Below are 21,844 nucleotides of genomic sequence, written 5' to 3' on the forward strand. Positions count from 1 at the left end.
AAGAGGGCATGAAGAATGAGTTCATATTTCCTTTTCTCCTTTACCCACCAGTTTCTCTCTTCACTTCCCTTTGCTTTGTTTTTCTCCCACCTTCTCTGAGTTGGAACCATATATATTGCTTGGAACTGAGCTTGTCTGATAGTGAATTATGACGAGACAAATGTAAAGTGTATGTATATGGGAGCGAGGGTGGTTGATCCAATACTCCTACAACTCTTGTGGGGGATGAGATTCAGAAATAGCAAATTAGAGCTAAAGGAGCCACATCATTATTCTTTTCTTTTTTAAGTGTCTAAGGTAAAACTTGAAACTTACTTAAGATGCAAGCAGATCTATAGATATGTCATACTTTATTTAAGATTGCCCTAGAGAAAATAGTATGAATATAAAAAGGACAAGAAACTTGAATTTTATCCTCTCTGCAGAGCATCTCTCTCTTTCTCTTTCTCTCTTACCTATATATCTATGTATGTATCTATCTTCTCTCTCTCTCTCTCTCTCTCTTACACACATACATACGAAAGTTGTGAAATGCATTGATGTTAGGCATAGCTACATTGATTAAATCACATATTTTTGAAATATTAAAAAAGGAGATATTCATTATATATTTATAGAATTGTGCTTATATTAATAAAAGATCTCAAAAATGATGAAAATGTGAGAACTACTTTCTATTTTTTTTTTTTTTTGTGTGTGTGTATAATGTAGAGATCAAGGGAGGAAAGAATACAGTGAACAAGCATTTATTCAGCACCTACTATGTGCCAGACAGTCTCCCTCTCCCTTTATTATCCACATTCATTGTGGCAAACAGTTACCTTTCTCGTTGTCTCCCTAGTGCACTCATAATCTATAAGTATGACAGATAATTTTACTGAAAATCTGAAATTGACAAAAATTAAGTCCCAAACCATTCCTTGTGTTTTTCAAAATTCTCTGAAAATTCAAAATTCACAGAAATGGTAGCTTTATGTTAATTGTCCTACTTGAGTCCTTGATCTATTTTTTTCTGTGATCTCTAGGACTTTGCTCTTTCAATAATTATCTTTTTCTCCTTCTCTTCTATCTTTCTTTTTCTCTCTCTAATTTTGTGATCTTCAATAGCACTCTCCAATCTGCCTCTGGGAATGATCAGTCAATCAGATTTGAAAAAAAGCCTTCCTTTGACCCTTAAGGCCTATCTATTGATCAATCATACTAATTCTCTCCTCTTCATTGCCAAACATCTGGAAATATTTTCTCTTTTTGCCTTTATCTCCCCATTATTCACTATTTCCTCAATACTTTCTAAACCCTTCCACCCCACTCCCTACTACTCTCAATTAATCTATGATAGTCAAATCCAAAGCCACTCTTTCCATGGCAGATCCTCTTAATCTGTCTGCAAAATATGACATTGACCCCTCTTTCTTGAATAGTCTTTTCCCAATCACTTCAGAGACATGATGATCTGGTTCTTCTATCATTGTCAGAGTACTTCATCTCCTTTACTGTCTCTCATCTTCTGTCTGCTTTCTTTAAGTGACAAGGTTTTGCCCTCTATGCTAGTCACTTTGATGCCCTCTGTTGGGTGTCATGTTAACTTTTGATGTTTTGAAACCATCAGGTCTCCAGATTACTTTTTTAGCCCCTCCTTCACTTCTGAGTTTCTGTTCTGCTCATTTACTTGATCACAGGACAGCTCTTTATCTGAATATCTCTCTAACACAGGACCTCAAAATCAGTATATCCCATACAAATCTAATTAGTCACCAAATTTTTCTCTTCTTTCTGACTCCTCTCTTTGACTCCTACCTCATCTTCAAAATATCTCTTGAATCTTTGCTCTCTTCTGTATTCCTACTATTGGCACACAAATTAAAGCTCATAGTAACATCTGCCTGGACTTTTGCCATAGTCTCTTAGTTATTCTTCCTACTTCTCTCTTACTCTTCACATGTCTTCCTTCATACCCCTTCAAAACTTCCATTCCTTATTCTTATATCTGGCTATTTCATACTCAGAAATTTTAAGTAGTTCCCTATTGCTAGAGGAAAGTTCAGATTCCATTGTCTATCATTTAAGATCTTCCACTTTCTAGTGCCATTCCAGTTTTCCTCTGGGCAATTTTCACTCTAGTCAAATTAAACTTCTTTCCCCCCAAAATATGCTGTACATTTAATTTTTAAAAAAATTATTTTTTACTGGATTTTCTTCAAGGGGTTTAATGTTGACATAACTTTTCTCTTGAAAAATCCTTATCAATGAATATTCCTTTTGTTTAGCTCTGTTCAGAACAATAGTATAGATGAGCGTATCACCCCAAAACATATACTGAAAGAAGTTGTCAAATGTGGCTCTAACCTTTGTCTTTATTACTAGGGATTCAATGGAACAATATGTACCAATATATTGAACAAGAAGGAGATATGACATTTGGCTGGGTATGCTGGATGATTCTCTTTGACTCAATGGCATATTTTATATGTGGATGGTACTTCAGTAATTTGATTCCTGGTAAGAATTCCGAAACTTTAAAACAAAAGAAAACTGATCTTTAAAGATACAAGTCAGTAAAATTAAAAAGAATCAATTCTCTTTTGTTATTTTAAAAGAAAGATTACAGGAAGCAAAATTAAAAAATAAGGTAATAGTTAAATATACTAAGGAAGATTTAAAAACTGAGTGTGGCAGAATTTATACAGAACTATTAATAAAATAGGTCAGCTAAAACTCTTTGGGAAACTATATATATACATATGCATATATATATTTATAGTAATAAGAGAGATATTTTCAGTAGCAGAATAACATTTTTTAAAGAGCTGTACTTTCCTTTATGATAGTATTAAGTTTTTGTTTTACATAACAACTAATTATCTTATATTTGTAATTGTTAAATCAGACATGCTTTTGTAATGTTGAGAAAGTATCAGAACATTATGGAGGTCAGTGTCATTTCAAAACTCAATTTTTTTTTATGTCAACTGAAAAAATACTATAATAGAATACAATGTATCATACAAAGCACAATCTCCTTTGACTCTGTGCAGGTTTTGCACATTGGGGAAGCCACAGAGATATATAGAGTGTTCCAAAACTTCACTAAGACTTTTTGGATTCCAAGAATACCTATGTTTAAGAAATTTCAGTAGCACCATGAGCATCCCTAAGCTTGTTATGACTCTATTTGGTCTCATCTTGAATAATCTTAAGTGACTAAGAACATGAAAGTCAATCAGATTCACTAAATCTATAGGCACATGATAATGTTCATTTTTCCTCTTTAAATATCTCAAGGATATTAACCTTCTATGTGACATCAGTGGTGGTCCAGGGTAGAATATCTGAAATAAGCAATTGATATATTGTATGAAACAGCTGGCTTTCTTGGCCCCGATGTTTACAGAGAGAGACACACACAGAGAGAAAAATAGAAAGAGATAGAGACAGAGACACAGAGAAAGAGAGAGATAGAAGGAGTACATATACAGAGACACAGAGAGATAGGTAGAGAGAGAGATAGAAAGTGAGAGAGAAAGAGAGACAGAGATAGAGAAACAGAGAGAAAGAGAGAGATAGAGACAGAGAGAGCAAGCATTTGGTCATTAGTGCATTGAGTAATTGTCATGATCTTTGCAAGTGGCTGTTGTTTGACAGCTAAGGTACCCTCCCCTTCCACTGCCTGTTCTATCTAAAAGCCTATATAGTAAATGGTAAGGCTTTCAAGTCAGCAAGTCTTGTCCTTTGGCTCTTCATAGTTCAAAGCTCTAGAAACAGACTTATCTTAGAGGTCATCCTGTCCACCTTCTCATTTTACATTTGAGGGACCCATGACCTAAAGAAGAGAAGAGACTTAATTAAGGTCATATAGATAGTTAAGGAGAACTTGAACTCAGGTCCTTTTATGCTATGCCCCACTAAATGATTTATTTTCTTAACTATACTTAAAAGTTAGTACTGATTGTGACATTTTATTTTTCTCTTTGTACCTTTCAGAATTCAACTAGGAAGGTTTGGCATCTGATTCTTGTACCTTTCTTGCTCTTTTTGTTCTAAGTGAAAGCATAGCACTTAAAGCCCTATAAGGCATGGGTTTTCCCTACTAAAGGAACACAGTGGACAGTCCATTCAGCTACTAGCTATCCCCTCTCTCTAGATTGTTTTGATTCATATCATCAGACATTATCTGGGAAAGGTTGGAATTTTCAGAAAAATATACATCTGACTTCCCAGATTCTGAGAATCTCAGATTTAGAAGATACTTAGAGGTCATTATTACTGAAAAATAACCCTTTCTATAAAACTTCAGAGCAGTGGTTCCTGATGCACTTGAAGATTTGGTGTCAAAAAAGAAAGACCCTATCCAAGTCACCTGCTCTCCAGGCACCAGGTGAAGGATAGTTTCCACGGGAAGCTTTTTAAACTATTATCTCTAGATTCTCAAATATGCATGTGTTGTTTATAAAGATAAGCTATATGTCATAAAAGCAGTCAGGCCCATCTACAAAAAATGTCTTCTTCATAGGCTTAAGTATTTCAGGAAAATATGACATCTTTTTATGCACAGTGTACCATAGAACATCAGATAATCTGATATGTACACACACACACACACACACACACACACACACACACACACACATATATATATATATATATATATATATATATATATATATATATATATATATATATATATATATATATATATATATATATATATAAATTTTTTTCCCTTGGAAAGCAAGACAATATGGTGATCTTTGTCCCAAGCTTCATAGGGTTACCTGGGACCTACTCTCAATGAACAATCCCAATTGCCCTATTGCCCAGCCCAGATATAGCTAACGATCCCAGGACCAGAAACATGTTCTTCCTTAAATATGCCAGGTTTCTTCCTGCCACCTGCTGCTTTAATGGTTGCATAATGTAGGAGCGCTGGGCTAGCATGATTGCTTCTCTCCACCTCAATGCTGACTGAGTTAGTATCTTCCCTCGGCCCATTTTTTTTTTTCCGGAAAGTCTGCTAACATTATTCATCCTGCCTGAGTCTAAGGGAATTAATTGTAATTAAAATGCAGATATATTAGAAGTGGAGTTCCTTTAACATGCTGATCCTATACCTGGGGATTTGATTTATTTATGGACTAGGAAAGAACTGATACCCTCTTGGGTGAAGGTAATATAGATGGTGTCTCTGAACTGTTGACTTTGCTAGACAAGGGTTTGAAAAAAATAGTAAAACCACGGACTCATAAAATAGCTGAGCAATCCTTTGAATGAGCATATCTAGAGCAGAGGAACTGATGGATAATCATTGAATTATGTAATTGAATTAAGAGAGAAGATAAGAGAAAGGAAAGGAGGGAACTCAGGATATCCTTATGAAGACAGTCATTTCATCTCAAGAAAGTTTTATAACAGTCTTCCCAGAAAAACAGGAATATAACTGAATGTAGGTCTGTTGCCTCAGTGGATGTAAAAATATCAGTTGATGTGGATTTATGGATGAATGGATATTTGGAGGTGTATATACATATATATATATATATATATATATATATATATATGTGTGTGTGTGTGTGTGTGTGTGTGTGTATAAATAGAAAAGAGATAATTTTGACCCAGGTGACTTATCTGAGGATTCTGTATAGTCATGGACTAAAACAGAATCATAACAGTAAGCATGTTTAATGGAAAGAAATGGTAGGGATCATCTCATTTGGCTTCTTTATTTAAAAGGATGGAAATACTTTCCCAGGATTGTAATTGCCAATAGGTCTCTGCACAGTTAGTTTGAATATAGGCAAGGATCATCAAAACATTCTAATTAGATAAATACTAGATGAATTGGGTCTGTCATGGCTTTATGTGGTTCTTCCTCTATGAATACTAACAGTTTTGGAGTGTCAATGGCTAACAGGTTTGTTTTTTGTCTATTTATTTATTTGCTCTGGTACTTACTAGCCATAGGTTCTTTGTTTATACAACTGAAAACATGATATTTTATTTTGTATTCTTCCCAGGTTTGTGAGTAAAGTAATATATAAATCATAAAATTGTATATAGAATGGATGGTAATGACTATCAATAGAATAACAATAATGTGTATAATTTAAATCAAAGGTCATTATATTATATTGTTATTATCAAGATTTTGTGCAGAGTAAAAGGAAAAATGTCAACTAAAATGAATTACTCCCTGCCTCAAATAACTTATATTCTTACTAATACTACCATGACTAATAACTTACAGAAATACTTTTGGAACAACCCAATATCACTTGTCAGTATAATAGTAAATACTGACAATAGTGAAATAGATTTGTTGGCTATGACTGAAAATTGTTTACCTCTAGAGAGACTATTTGAAAAGATGAAGACCCAAGAGTGGAAACAAAAGATGTCCCATACAGTGATATCCACATAAAACAAACCAATAGTATGTCAATAAATGGTCGGGTCATTTTGATTTGTGGACATTATAATAGTATAGAAATTACAGAAGGTTTAAAGAGCTAGGGGTTTAAAGTGTCCAAACTAAGTCATCAATGATTATGTATGAAGACTCAGGTCATGGAAGCTGAAGGAAGGAGAAGTGCAGGATATTTAAGTTACGTAATTAAAATCATACGGCTCTTGGTGGCAGAGCCAGGACTAAAACACAGGCTGCTTTAGCATGAACCTACAAATAATTTAATAACTGTTACAATAGTGGTGTTCTTCACATTGAGAAGGATTTTTATTTCTTGGCTTCTTGACATTTTTATCATCTCCTTGAAACAGGTAATTAGTAATTTTTTTTTTTTTTAAAGATCTCTGCCTAGTACTTAAATCTTATAATATGGGCCTTCACAAATTTAACGAATTATGGAATTCAGACCCTTAATTTTCCAAGAAATGAATTCACCTTATGGAATTGCATAGGATAATAAAAATAACTATGAATGATGATATTTTATTTTATTCATATGCACAAAATTGGTAAGAAAACTTTTTAATGGATTAAAATAAATTTACAGACCTGTATGAGTATTGATTTCACAGAGATCATTAATATGGGAACTAGTGCTGGTATAAAATGGTTCTTTTGTTAAGTTGATATTTACTAGTCATTTCTTCATTTATAATGATCATTATGACATATCAAAATAGATATATTAGAACTTTTTAAAGCCTGGGACAAATTTGGGCATGTGTTAATTATACTAAATTAAAAATGAACAAAATAAAAGTTGGGGGGGGTCTTCTTGTATTTGTTTGAGATGCTAAATTATTACAATTTTCAGTTTTAAAACTGAAGATCACGACAAAATTATAACCCTTAAATTAAACTTTCTCTAATAGAAAAAATGTAGTAAAGGGACAAAATGTCAAGGCTGACTGCACAATTTTCCTTTAGAGGGTTCCTACCTTACAAAGAAGGTCTGTCCCAAAAACTCATTTTAGGCTGATTGTTTAGAATGCAGAACATGTGAATCAATGAATCAATGTGAATCATTGTCAGTGTGATAATTTGTAGCTAAATTCCTGGGACATAACACAAAAACCTATTTAATTCCTCTATTATATGAACAAGAATCTCAAAGATGAGAATGTTTGTGGGAGAAGGGAGAAGGAGTAGATCATACTCTGAATCAGTGTAGGAGCATAGATGAAATCACCGATAATGATAATTCATTTCCAGAGAGTAAGAGTTTTCAAAGTGTGTCCTGGGACCCTTTAGAATCTCCAAGACCTTTGCACAGGTCCAAAGATCAAAACTATTTTTATAACATTGCTAAGACATTTAATTTCTAATATGGAAAATATTGGTAGAACTCACCCACATAAACAAAAGCTCTTTGAGGGATGTTCAATGATTTTTAAGAATTTAAAAGTGACCCAAGATTAAAAAAAAGAAACTCATTGTTATAGAATGTTAAAATTTACAAAATAAAGTAGGTATTTGGATCAAAGAATGTTAGGGCAAAAAAGACCATGAAATAGGAATGCCAATTTATGTTTCTGGAACATGTCAAGATTTAGAAAATGTTCTGTATGACTAGAGGCAGTTAGATGGCAAAATAGCTAGAGTGCTAAGCCTAGAGACTGGAGGATGTAATTTAAGTCTCACCTTAGACCTTTCCTGGTTAAATCTTTTCATTTTCTCTTTCTTCACTTTCCACATCTCTAAAATGTAGATAATAATATTTACCTCCTCAGGATTGTGAGAACAAAATGATCAACTGCTTTAAATTGTTTTACAACCTTTAAAGTACTATACAAATGCTAGTTTATTATTATTATTATTATGGCAAATGCCATTGAGTAGGTAGTGCAAGTATTATTATCATTTAAGAGAGGAAGAAACTGAGGTTCTAAGAGGTGACTCTTGAAACACTTACAGGTACTTACTGGCACAAGCTAGTAGATGAAAAGTTAGGTTTCCCTACCCCATTTAGTGCTTTCCCTATTAGTTAACTTTTCAATTTCCAAGTGTAGAACTGAATTAACTGTATTATTTCATTTCATTCAGTCAACAAGTATTCAATCAGTACTATATATCAGAGGCATTGCTAAACTTACTTTTAAAAAGCTCACATTCTAATTGTATTAACTAGGATTTAGAGGTATGTTTCCATGAGGAAATGCAGCCAAATTATTAACTTTGGATGCAAGAAATACAACATTTCCTAGTATCCTCCCTTAATCAAAAATGCTTTATCTGTAGCATGGGTAACAGTTCCGGGACAGGTTATAGAGAGGAATTCAGTAGGTTGGGCTAATGTTGATAGTAAGAAGATTGCACCATAATTTTATAGAAAAGGGATACAGAGGTAGACTGACATAAACTGGAATTAGTAATCTGTATACTTTCTACCTATAGAAAAAAAGAAGGTCCTTTTTTTACATTTAAATGAAAGATGACACCTTCATAGGTTAATCATATTCCCATTTTTATTTGAGTTAGGGGCTAAGGGCAGCTGCTACCACAGGAAATGGAGACGAGTCTATGTTGAGAATAATTTTTATAAATGGGACATGCTTTGTGAAAGAGGGACTATCGATGTTATTTTAAACTTGTATTTCTTTCTAGTATAAAAGTAATTATTTGGGTTCTATAGGACCTTATAATAAATGTGAGACAATACCTTGATTTGTTTTAATTATAATCTCTAATTTTAGGAGATTTTGGTCTAAAGAAACCATGGTATTTTCCTTTTACCATGTCATACTGGCAGAATTTGTGTGACTTCAACATGAAGAAGCAACAACATATCAACTCCAATCTGTTGTTCTTCAATGAAAACTTCATGAATAAAGGTCTGTAAAAAGATGATAGATTTTGTTAAATTTTTTATGCTGCTTTTTTGGAGAGGAATGATTTACAAGTAAGTCCTAGAGTGACTCTTTATGAGTACATGTAGAGAAAAACTTTTGCCTTCTTCTGGACTGCCATGCAGGAGACTTTCTGACTTTCTGAATTTCTGTGGCATCATGGCAACAACCATGTTTGAAGAATTTGGCAGCTCTAGTTTTTAATTGCACCAGTCTTATTTTAAAATTCATTGTGGACCAAAAGAATTTACTCAAGGATCTATCAAAATCCCAAATATAATGTCAAGTATAGCCTTATGTTATGGCTTTATTCTTTTAATTCATATTTGTGTAACCAAAAGGTCAATGGTTCTATAAAGATCACAATAACAGAGTTGCAAAAAAAAAAAAAAAAAAAAAAAAAAAAAAAAAAAAATAGGAGTTTGGGGCGGAATTTTGTCACTAGAAAAGATCTTAGAGATGACTTAGTCTGATCATCTCTTTTTACTGTTAAGAAAACTGAGCTCTAGAGATAGGGATGGTCATCATAAGGATAACTTGTCCTCTGTTATTCAATTAATTGTCCACAGAATCAAGGCCAGAACAGAATTATTCTGATATCTAACTCAGTATTCTTACCATGGAGCCTAGGATTTAGATAGATTTTAAATATGTGGGTAAAGAAGATGATTAATTGAATAGGATCATGAGTAGTTAGGATAGAAACTGGAACTGAAATTTCATTGTTATAGAGAATTCTAGCTTGGACTATGTAGTTTGTAAGCTTCACAGGAAACATTTTAAGCTTAGTTTTATAGGATTAGAGAGATGGAGCTTAAAGGAATCACAAGATTTAAGCCCTCTTATTTTATAGAGTAAGAGAATTGAGGATAAGGGAAGTTAAAGAGCTTATCCAAGTTCACACAAATAGTAAGTAGAAAAGTTGGGATTTGAACTGTATCTTTTGCTTCCATCTCCTAATCCAGTCCCCTCTCCTTCCTACTATGCTAGCTCCAAGCTAGCATCTATTTACTATAATCTGCTGAATATGGTGAATGTGCATCTATTTTTGTATATTTCTTTAAATGATGACCACAAACCAATTCAAGACCTGAACAAGGTAGATATTATGAAAGTACTAGTGCATTTTTAATAAATATCTTTGTTATTTTCCAAGCCCTTGCTGTGTCATGAGATTATTTTGTTCATCCACACAGGATCTCTGCCACCAAATAGGCAGATAACAATTGAGGACAGAGTCCACACAGGAGTGACACTGGTGTCAGTTACCAAGGAATATGAAGGTGACAAAAAGGCTGCAGTTAAAGAGCTTACACTCACATTTTATAAAGGTCAAATCACTGCTCTGCTGGGACCCAATGGTGCTGGAAAGACCACAATTATGTATGTCTGCTTTAAAAATGGTATACCATTAAGTGATTTGGTTCTTTTAAAAGTTGATTTATAAATCAAAAAAGTTGTTATCTAATTTTTGCTTTGTACTGGAAAAAATGTCAAGATATATATCACCAGTCTATGCAATAATGCTCTACTAAATGACCAATTTTAATCTGTCTTCTTTCTTACTATCCAATTTAGTTTTTAGGCCCTTACAAGAATAGAGATTGTCCATTCTTGAGGCTTTTGAGGGAGATGGGTGGGTTGCAGAAAGGGTGGAGTGGTGTGTGAACTCTGAGAAGTAATAAACATCTTTCTCTTCACCATAAAAAACAAATCCATTCTCATTTCCTGCAAATCGAACTTGTAAGAAATTGACCATGTTTTATTTAGTTCTTACAAACTTCAATGGTTCATGTAATATATTTTTCCTCCCACTAAGTTCAATTTTCTTTGAACCCAAATAAGAAGATGAAGCTCAGAGAGGAAATAGCATGGCATTTATACAGCTGAGATTTTTTTTGGAAGCCCTGTTTATCTCGTCTTATTCTATGACCAAATGACATAAAAATTTGGGTATAAAAATAAGATTTGGCTGTAAAAATATATAAAAAGAATTAAAATACTCCTTGGTGCATTAGGGGCTAGAAGTCAGGCTATATCTATATAATATCTCTGAGTGAATCAAAAATGAGGAAAAATATTGGATTTTATAATTTTGTTAAAATTAGAACACATCTTCCTATATTTCAGTTTGTCTCAGTAAAAATGGGAGATTGATCATATTAAATTGGACTAGTTTAATGGTTTCCCTGTCTTTTCTAACCAACTTTTTTCTGCTTTACATCTAAAGAAAGAAAGAAATTCATAAAACTCCAGCAGTCCATAGGAAATGACAAATCATTTGTAAAAGAAGTCAAAAGAAATTACATAAAGTTCATTCTATTTTTCAAGTTCATGGCAGGACAGAAAAATGGAATGATTGGTAGTAGTTATTAGATTGGAACACTTTGAGAAGATGGCTAGAAAAAAGCAAATATGGATTTGGAAAGCTATGGCTATATTTTATAATTAACAAAAAAAAGCAGAATTCTATATTATAGGAATCATTAGATTAGGATCCTGAATTTTTTCTTCCTTTCAAAGTTTTTGATTTTGATGTGGAAAGCATCTCAGAGTTGAAAGTCTTTATCTTACAAATGAGGAAACTGAACCCCCGAGGCTATTCAGCAGAGCCAGAATTTGTATCCAGATCTTCTGTCTGGGATAGGGGAGGGATTGCTCTTGGGCTGTCATCTATTCTTGTCACTCAGTCAATCACCAAGCACCTATTATACACTGACCATGTACCAGGTACTGTTTTTAGTGCTGGGGATACAAAGAATAGCAAAAAATAGTCCCTGTTCTCAAGGAACTCGCAGTCTAATGGAGAAGATGACATTAAAACAAAAAGATATGAATAAGATAAATTAGAAATAATCAATAGGTACCAGAATTAAAAATCCCATTAAAGGGATCAAAAAAGGCCTCCTGTAAAATATTATATTTTAGCTGGGATGAGAAGGAAACCAGGGAAGTTAGAAAAATAAAGATAGAAACATAGGAGTTCAATTAATGAAAATGCTCAGAATTTAGGGAAGGACTGTTATAGTTGAGGAACAGCAAAGAACACTGGATTTCAGAATATGTAGATAGGGAATATAAGGGAAGAAAGAAGTAAAAACAGTGGAAAAGAGGAAGGATTAGGTTGCTTTGAATGACAAATTAAAAAATTCACATTTGATCCTGGAGTTGATAGGGAATCATTGGAGTTTATTAAATAAAGGGTGGGGTGGGGCATTATATGGTCAGATCCACACATTAGTTAGGTCAACTTTACACAAGTAGAAGTGTGGACTAAAGTGAGCAGAAGCTTGAGATAGGGAGATAAATCAAAAGGTTATTATAGTAATTGTTAGAGATAAAGGAACCTCTTTGAGCTTATTCAGTAGGAGAATATTGTCTGCAGGCCTGTGCTTTAATTTGACTTAAACAACTTATCTTGGGAAGAAAGATCATTTTGGTGGCTAAGAAAAGATGGCCTAAAGTCAGAGAGATCAACTAAATTGTTATTGTAATGGTTCTAGCTTGAGATGATGAGGGCCTGAATCAGGGTGGGGTCTCTGTGAATGGAGAAAAGGTGATGATCACTGAGAGCATAAAACCTGAAATAAATTAGGCAAGATCAAAGCTATCAAGGATAAAGGTAACTCTTTTAGACTTTAATTTCATCTTTCCTTGATTTTATCCACATGGACACTCCTTCTATCAATGAAGTTTGCAACTTCTCTGTGAATTACATAGTTTTAACAGTTGATGGTGGCCAAAAATTTCATCATTCAGCAGTGAACTTTTTTGACAATGCTTCTTTGAATTCAGATAAAACGCCTTTTCCTTGAACCCTTTCAATGTAAGATTTGTCAGAGCTCAGCCTTTTGCCAGAATAGCCTTGAAGTATCCAAAATGAACACTATGACATGAAGAAAGATTAGATGAAGCCTAAAGAAGTTAAAAAAGAATATATATGGGGGGAAAAAAGGGGCAAAACCATGATAAGGTTAATTTTCAGTCAAAACATGTCCATTAAAATTCTGGCAAAGGTGGGGAGATCTGAATAAGCTAACTAAATAAACCAATATGTAGCTATGACTTTAAAGCTTTCTATAATATAGATATCACTTTGTAAATTGTTGATTTGTTGGTATTGAGAGTATTTCTTTTCTCTTTCAGATCTCTATTGACAGGATTGTACCCCCCTAATTCTGGCACCATCATTATTAATGGCAAGGACATGCAAACACAGCTTGCTGCCATTAGGATGGAGATGGGTGTATGTCCCCAGTATGATGTTCTATTTGACAACTTATCTGTACGGGAACATTTATTGCTGTTTGCTTCAATAAAGGCACCGCTGTGGACAAAGAAACAGTTATATCAACAAGTTGATAAGTTAGTATTATTGCTCTCTTATTTCCCTTTCCCTTAGGGAACAACAGAAATAATAAGTAAAGTGTAGTTGGAAGTATGGGCTAAAATTCTGAGAAAGAGAAAAATTAAAGACTGAATTTAGTTCAGTCTAAAGACTAATAAATACCTACTATGTATACTACATTAAATAAGAGCAAGTGATTATAGACCTAGATGAGAAAAACACTTTTTTTTCCATAAAATAATTAGTATCAGTATTATAAAGAATATATTATTAAGAATTAAGTATTATGTAATAATATATAAGAATGTATTACTAAGAATTAAGTATTATAAATAATATATTATTAAGGGAAAGGTGAAATCAATGTGGGCTGAAATAGTCTTACATCAGTCTTCCTTGAGGTAAACTGTGAACTGGGTCCTGAATGATGGAAAAATGAAATAAATGAAGTAAATGAAAAAAAAAAATATTAAGTGCTTAGTATGTGAGAAGTATTGTTCTAAGTGCTGAAGATGTAAACACACAGGGGAAAGTTTTTATCTTCATGGAGTTTTCATCACAATAGAGGAATATGTAATAAACCAGAAAAAGTATTTTTTTCCCCATGGGAAGTCTATTGAATACAGCAATAGAGCAGTCTCCTGATTACTATCCAAAGGTTTTACAGTATTGCTTATTTGATTATAATTCCTATAGCAAGAGGTAGAGCAAAGTGTGTAGAGGGCATATAACTACTTCAGAAAAGAAAATAGGCAGAATGAAGTCAGGTTCTTTGAGGTTAGGACTTAATTCCTCTAGATTATATTTGGTTTTTATTTTAGTAAAGAAAGAGAGAGGGTGTGTCACAGGGGAAAAGAAAGGGGAAAAGCTAATGGGAATATCCATAGTAGTTGAAAGTGAATTTTTTATACATCAGCTTCATGTTTCCATGATTTAATCCATATGGAAACATTCTTTTATCAGGCAAAATTTAAAATTCTTATGGTCAACTTGACTACTTGATGTTCAATATTTTTGACATTAACAGTGGAGTCACAGGGGTTAGGAGTTGGTATATTTTGTTATGTAAAATAATTTTTTGTATTTCTTGCCTTTATATTGGTTTGGAAAAGACTTTAAAATATTTGTCTAGCTGAATGTTGTCATATATACAAATCATGTTAATCCACAGTTTGCCTTCTCCACAAAGAATTTGGACTTACCCAGCATTATAAGGGATTTAGGTCAGATAGAAGAAAGACATTCTGTTACCAGTGGCTATTTCCCATAAGAGTAATCAACTGAGGAATATCAAGAAAAAAATATTTTTTCTAAAAAAGTAACAAATACAAAAGTCTCTAATATGAACTTTGTGATATGAAAATTTAGGTGCCCTTCTGCCTCAAGACTTAATTCTAGCCTTATGATCCTCTGATGTATGTATATGTGGTTTTGATAATTCAAAATTTTTCTGAAATAATGAACTTTATAAGTTTGATTCAGACTTCAGAATGACAAAGCCAAACAGAATGAGATAAGTCAAAATTATGTTTGAGAATTATTCTATATTTATTTTGACAATGACATTCCTAAAGTGACAAAATACATATCTAGGGCCAAGGGAAATGTGTCTATAGAACAGTTTATATTAAAAAAAAAAAAGCTAATAAACAGTTCATAGTCTTAATGAACTGCAAGTTAAAAAAAAAAAAAAGGTTCAATTACTGAACATGTATTTGGCACCAGCTGTGTGTAGGGCATGTTGATAATACAATTACCAAAAATGAAACAGCAGTAAAAAAGAAACAATAAGTGGAATGATGTGAAAATTAAAGGAAGTAACGCAATTTTAAGCTTCATGAATAATATCTGGAGATTATAGCCCATTGTATTCTTCCTTGCTCAAATCATATCTGGAGTACTTTGTCCACTTTTTTTGTAAAAAATTTAGAGAGAACACTGGAATTCCTGAGGAGGATGACCAAGATAGTAAAGGAATTGGGAACTGCAATATGTGGATTGAATGAAAAAATTAGTGATTTTTTAAAACTTGGGGAAGACAAGACAAGTTGGAACATGATAAATATCTTCAAATATTTGAAGGGGCATCATGTTAAAGAGAGCTTAGAATTGTTCTGCTTGATCCCAGAGGGCAGAATCAAGACTAATGATTCAAAGTTTGAGAGTTGTTGTTTTGGATTCAACCAGAAAAAAGAAATGTCAACACTTAAAACTGTCCAAAATTGGAATTTCATTTTGCTATATGCATCTTACTATAGGTTCTATGATTACCTGTCAGAAGTGTTGATATATCTATTTTGTATAATAACCACTTATATAGAGCCTACCATGTGATGAGCATTGTGCTAAGTGTTTTACAAATATTATCTCATTTGAACTGTGACTGGAGAGCAGTTCATATTTTTTAAAAAAGCAAATAAATTATTCATGGTCTTAATGAACTGCAAGCTAAAAACAAACATAATAAAAAAAAAGAAACAGTTACTTCATATATTACTAAACATGTATTTAGCACCTTTTAGCAGGACTCTACTGTGTTGGTGATACAAATACTCAAAATGAAATAATACCAAGAAGGAGACAATAACTGGTATGATGTGGAAATTAAAGGAGGTAACAAAATTTTAATCTTCACAACTAATGTCTGGAGTTTATAGACTAAATGACTTAAAGCTTCAAAATTACAGAATCATAAAGTTTGTTTTGTAAGGGATCTTAGGGGCTAAGGAAAATTAATATTGTGAATAACCAATATTTCTATGTGATTCATCCTTTCCCTCTTTTTGACAAGATCCCAGTTTTTGAAAAGTGTGATCAAGTAAGGTGATTGCTCCTAGTCCCCAAGGCAGCTGTTCCTTAACCAGTATAGGATGGGCTCCTTGCTTCTATTTACCACATAAACAGAAACCAGCTAGAGCTAGGCTCTCCCTAGGGGATGATTTTTGTATCCTGGGTTCCCAAACAAAGTTTGGAGGTAACTTTGTCTCCAATGGGGAAGCCAAAACCACGTAAAACCTGTGTAAGATATCTTGTTTTTCTAGCTAAGATTGCTAGAGGCAGCTGGACTTCATAGTGCTACTAGCATTCTTTAAATATTAAAGAGGCATAATGAGGCACATTAGAAAGCCAGTCTACTTTCCTCAGAAGCTGCTTAATCCTGCCTGCCCTTCCCTCTCACCAAATTGAAGTAATTGGGAAGAGCTGAGTACTTTTAGCATAGTTTCTCATGAAAATATCCACCAATTAGTGTGCCTTTAGGTTTGCCAAGAAAGGTCCAAATGATGTACTGTCAGACCAATTAGAAGAGAGACATTCCCAGATTTAAAAGATGCTATTGGCTGAAAGGGTACAAATGGAGACAAACTGTTGCTAGAGATTAATCCGAAAGAAATATCTAAGAGAGATCATAAAAAGAAAGTGTACTACATGTATAAACATATTTATAGCAGCTTTTTTTGTAGTGCCAAAAAAGACAAAAACAAAACAAAAATGAAAGAAATAGCTATTAACTGAGGAATGGGAGAATAAAAGGTGGTATATGAATGTGATAAATGCTATCATGTCATAAGAAATGAGCAAATAGATGGTTTCAATGAGACATGGAAAAATTATGTGAATTGATGCTACATAAAATAAATAGTTGCAAAATTTGTACTAAAGAATTATATTGACATCAATATCAAAAATTATACTAACATCAATATTACAAAAAAAACAATTTTGAAGACTTTTATAAATTAATAAGGAATGAAATGAGCAGAACCAGAAAGATTTACACAACAATAAGAATATGAAGAGCAAAAAGACTAAAAGCAGACAGAATGATTAATACAATGACCATTCATGTTTCCAGAGGACTAATGATGAGGCATATTATTCACCTTTTGGTTGAAAAGTGATAAATTCAGAATGTGAAATGAGACATAATTTTGTTTACAATAATTTTGGGAATTTGTTTTGCTTGACTGTGCACATTTGATACTAGGAATTTGTTCATCTTTTATTTTCAATAGGGCAGGAATGCAAGAGAAAAAATTTTCTATTAATTTAAAAACACTTAAAATTGAGAGGTGAGAGAATGCTACAGATGTAGTTGTTGCATGTATTTTCAGATGAGGTTATTGTATTAGTTTTGCTAAATTATTTTACTTTGTTAGATGAGACTTCTCACTGGGGAGGAGAGTCAATTTGGAAATGTTTGTGATATAAAAATAAAACAAATCAAAATTTTTTTTAATAATGAAAGAAACATTTGGTAAACTGAGTATTTGAAGATAGCTTACAGATATTCTATTTTCCTTTCTCTCAGTTCTATCCCAGTATGTCAATTCCTTTGCTACAGGAAAATTCAAGAAATTATAAGAAAAAAAAAAGTATTAAGTATAGAAGATATGTAGATAAGACCATATTTTAAAGCAAATAAATAATGATAAAAATCAGAATTTGCAATAGTAAAAGGTGTTATCTCCTCTAATAGTAGGTACTCAGAACTTTAGCCAATTAAATTTCTTATCAGTATCTTCCTGTCCTTGCTGCACAGTGAATCAGAAAATGTGAAGAGGTATCTGTCTGGGTGGAACAGATTTTAATCTCAACTTTCTTCTAAAAATCTCCATTTGATCATATTGAGTGTTATACTTCAATATCCTGGAGTAAAATTTAGCTTTAGAACATAGATAATGGATTAGCAAATTGGACTAAGTAGAAGGCACTAATGGAATCAAAATAACCATCATGAGAAGCAATGAAATAACATAATGGATTAGCTGTACCTGTAATGAAAATTAAGCATTACTCAGAAAAAAGTTGAGATAACTGAGGAATGTCAAGTACAGGGAATGAGCATTCTTATGTAGAATGAACATTCTAGTAGGCCAATGCAAAAGATCAAATTGCATATGTACTCACAAGTGGAGATAGTGATTTCATCATTGCTAGCTATCCCTTTATTAATTTTTTAGATATTTTTTGAGCATCCTCGATGTGCAAGGCACTCTACTACAATGCATGAACAAGAACCAGGATGAGAAGACATGGATAGGTTGTTGTGTAATCTGTGGGATTGAAAGGAGTATCCATCTTAATGGATCATGGATCTATCAATGCACAATTATTATTATTTTAAGAATGACATTTTCATGTTATCTGAAAAGTTTATAGGTACCCGAGGTACTTACTATTGCAAGCATTGAATCTACACAGGTGGTAGTAAGCAAACGATTTGCAGTCTTCTGTGTTTAATTTGCTAAAAATTGTTGGGCTTTTTGATGAGCAGTTAATGTATTCATGTTTATTAATAAAAACTATTTCCATAGAGAAATGAATATTCACCAACATCAAAAATATTCATTAACTGCTTACATGTGGAACTGAGTTAAGCACTGTACAGAGGTAATTTACAGGTGAACACAACATAGATAATGCACTACTTACCGATGAGTTATGCTATACTGTTGTTGATTCAAATATAATAATGTCTGGCTATTTATTTATTCATTCATTCTTTCATTTAAGAAGCATTAAAGGCTATTATGTGCTAGATACTGAGGAGATACAAACATAATACTGTACAGATTTGGGATGTATATAGTTCAAAATGGAATGTGATGACATGACAGGTAGACAGGTAGATAGGGACAAGTATAATTATGATACCGAATATGATGCAATAATACAAGATACTATAGGACAGAGAAAGGAAACATATGTGACTGAGGAGATCTTGGAGGTTGTGGTATAAGAAATGGGTCTCAAAAGTAGGGTAGAAGTTCAAAACATGAAGTTGTTGAAGGCAGGATAGTCAAGGCATAACAAACATGTAAGAAGTATACAATGGTTAGTAAAATGTGACTGTAACATAATAAATTGAAGGCCATAATTCTTTGTTTTTAAATCAGTGAATAGAGTCTGTAATACCAATCTTGTATGAGAGACAGCTTAGAAGCTGGTATTACAGCTTCTAAGATTGGTATTACAGACTCTATTTATTCAGTGATTTAATACATGAGAAACTGAAATCTAGAAATTAAGTAACATCTTTATGGTCACATAGTAATCAAGTTTCAGAGGCAGAATCTAAGCTTGGATTCCAGTTAGTGTTCATTCTATCATACAGTGCTGATTTTCAGCTGTAACCTACTGAATTCTAAAGAACATTTCAATTGGATTGAGATTAATATAAACACTATCAAGTAGTTTTTGTGATAGAGTTTTTCATCTTCTAGAACCCTTCAAGATATGGAGTTAACTCATCACCAACACAAGCACATCAGAGCTCTCTCTGGGGGAACAAAAAGAAAACTCTCAATTGGTATTGCTTTTATTGGAAATTCAAATGTCATTGTTCTGGATGAGCCTACTAGTGGTGTGGATCCTTGTGCCCGCCGAGGGATATGGGATATTCTACTAAAATATCGAGCAGGTAGGAAATGAGCATCATTTCCTTTTTTGTTCTAACAAGATATTATTTGTTTATTAGAGATTTAAGATCATCAATCATTCATAGGATCAAATCTTGCATCAAGAGAGATCGGGACAATTGTTTCCTGGGAAAATAATAAAAAAAAATCATATAGGGGAAAAAAAACCAGCCAGAACTTTAGAACTTTTTTATTATTCCCTTCATGTTCCTTAAGAGTTATATTTAGATTCAAAAAGCTGATTTATTAATATAATGATGGTGTGTATTCTTCCTCTATTAGTGCACATGATAAACTCTCCATAACAACTCATACTTTGAGATTCTTATCTACTTTTTTTTGAATCATCTATAACATCCAACACAAAAGAAGCTTTTCTTCAATTCTTTAAATATCTTGTGGGTAGCACTGTAGTATTTGGGGCTACCTGATAGCTGCCTGATGGGGTTACATGATAGACATTCTTTTATTGGGATAAATGTCTCTGAATGTGTCTTTTATACTACTTATGTTTAAGTTGATGCTTATGCCAATCTATAGCAACTCTCCAAGAAATACATGCTTATGGAATAACTAAATTGACTTGCTACCCAACAGTATATCATTATTTTTGAAATATACTTGATTCTTCCATTTATTTCATGTACATTTAAGATTTCATGTGCAAGAAATAAAAGCAACTTCAGCTCTCTTTATACCCTAAGACACTAAAAATTCAAAATAGCAATTCAATGAACTAAAAATAAAGAAAGCAAATAATCCTTACTCTGTAACATATTCATTGAACACCCTTTTTCACCACCAGCCCATTCTACCCAATGTGCTTCAATAGTAAGGTCACACAAACTGAAATCCAAAAGATAGAATAAATCCCAAAGAAATGTTTTGTGACATAACAGAGCTCTACTACAGATTTGAACAAAGTATGTGTTTATGTGGTACTCTCCACCTGAGGGAAAGAACTCACTATCTAGTTGTGACCAGATTTGTTTCTCCAGAAGTCACTTGGGACAGATTCTGAGGCTTGTGCATAGTGAATTGCCCATTTGGATGGATGAGACAAGTTTGAAGTTCAGCATCCAGAGAAATTGCAGTCAAAAAAGAGCAATAGGGAGAAATAGGTGGGGAAATACTGATATTATTTAAGATACCAGTTTAAAGACTAAGTGTAACTAGATAAACCAACAACTATTGATGACAGAAAGGAATACAGCCTTCAGTTCAGGTAAATCAGACCAATTTTTTTGAGTAATTTTAGATGTGCTCATCTCTTCATGACCCTCTTTGGGGTTTTCCTGGCAAAGATACTAGAGTGGTTTGCTATTTCCTTCTCTAGCTCATTTTATTTATGAGGAACCAAGCAAATGGGGTTAAGTGACTTGCCCAGGGCCATACAGCTCATAAGTGTCTGATGCTAGATTTGAAGTTAGATCTCCTTGAGTTCAGGGCCACCACACTACCTACTGTGCTATGTAGCTGTATTTATCAATGAAAAAAATTTTTAAATGATAAAAATCAATTAACATCTGGTGGGGTAGAAGATCCTGTAGTTTCCAAAGATAGAGTGGAACTATAATAAATGGAATCTGAGTAATATAAGAGAAAGTAATATAAGAGAAATAAGAAATTGAGAGAACATAACTCATGGTCTACACAGCAGTAAGAATTGACAAAATAGAACAAAAATCTGTCAGTCCTCCTTCGGCAAATATTACAAAAGAAACAAAAGAGAGAATAACTCATTATGACTGCAGTTACATAAAAGAGAAAG

General features: G+C 33.1%; 1 protein-coding gene across 1 annotated transcript in view; it reads left to right on the forward strand.

Annotated features, from left to right (window-relative positions):
* The window catches only part of ABCA13 (ATP binding cassette subfamily A member 13), a 523,487-nt gene that overhangs the window by 235,772 nt on the left and 265,871 nt on the right, over window positions 1-21,844 (forward strand). Inside the window, 5 exon segments of the mRNA XM_074283590.1 lie at window positions 2,365-2,499; window positions 9,154-9,291; window positions 10,503-10,689; window positions 13,453-13,671; window positions 19,879-20,075. Of these exon segments, the coding sequence (XP_074139691.1) occupies window positions 2,365-2,499; window positions 9,154-9,291; window positions 10,503-10,689; window positions 13,453-13,671; window positions 19,879-20,075 (876 nt within the window).

This window comes from Sminthopsis crassicaudata, chromosome 1 (genome assembly GCF_048593235.1).
Source record: "Sminthopsis crassicaudata isolate SCR6 chromosome 1, ASM4859323v1, whole genome shotgun sequence".
Taxonomy (NCBI): Eukaryota; Metazoa; Chordata; class Mammalia; order Dasyuromorphia; family Dasyuridae; genus Sminthopsis; species Sminthopsis crassicaudata.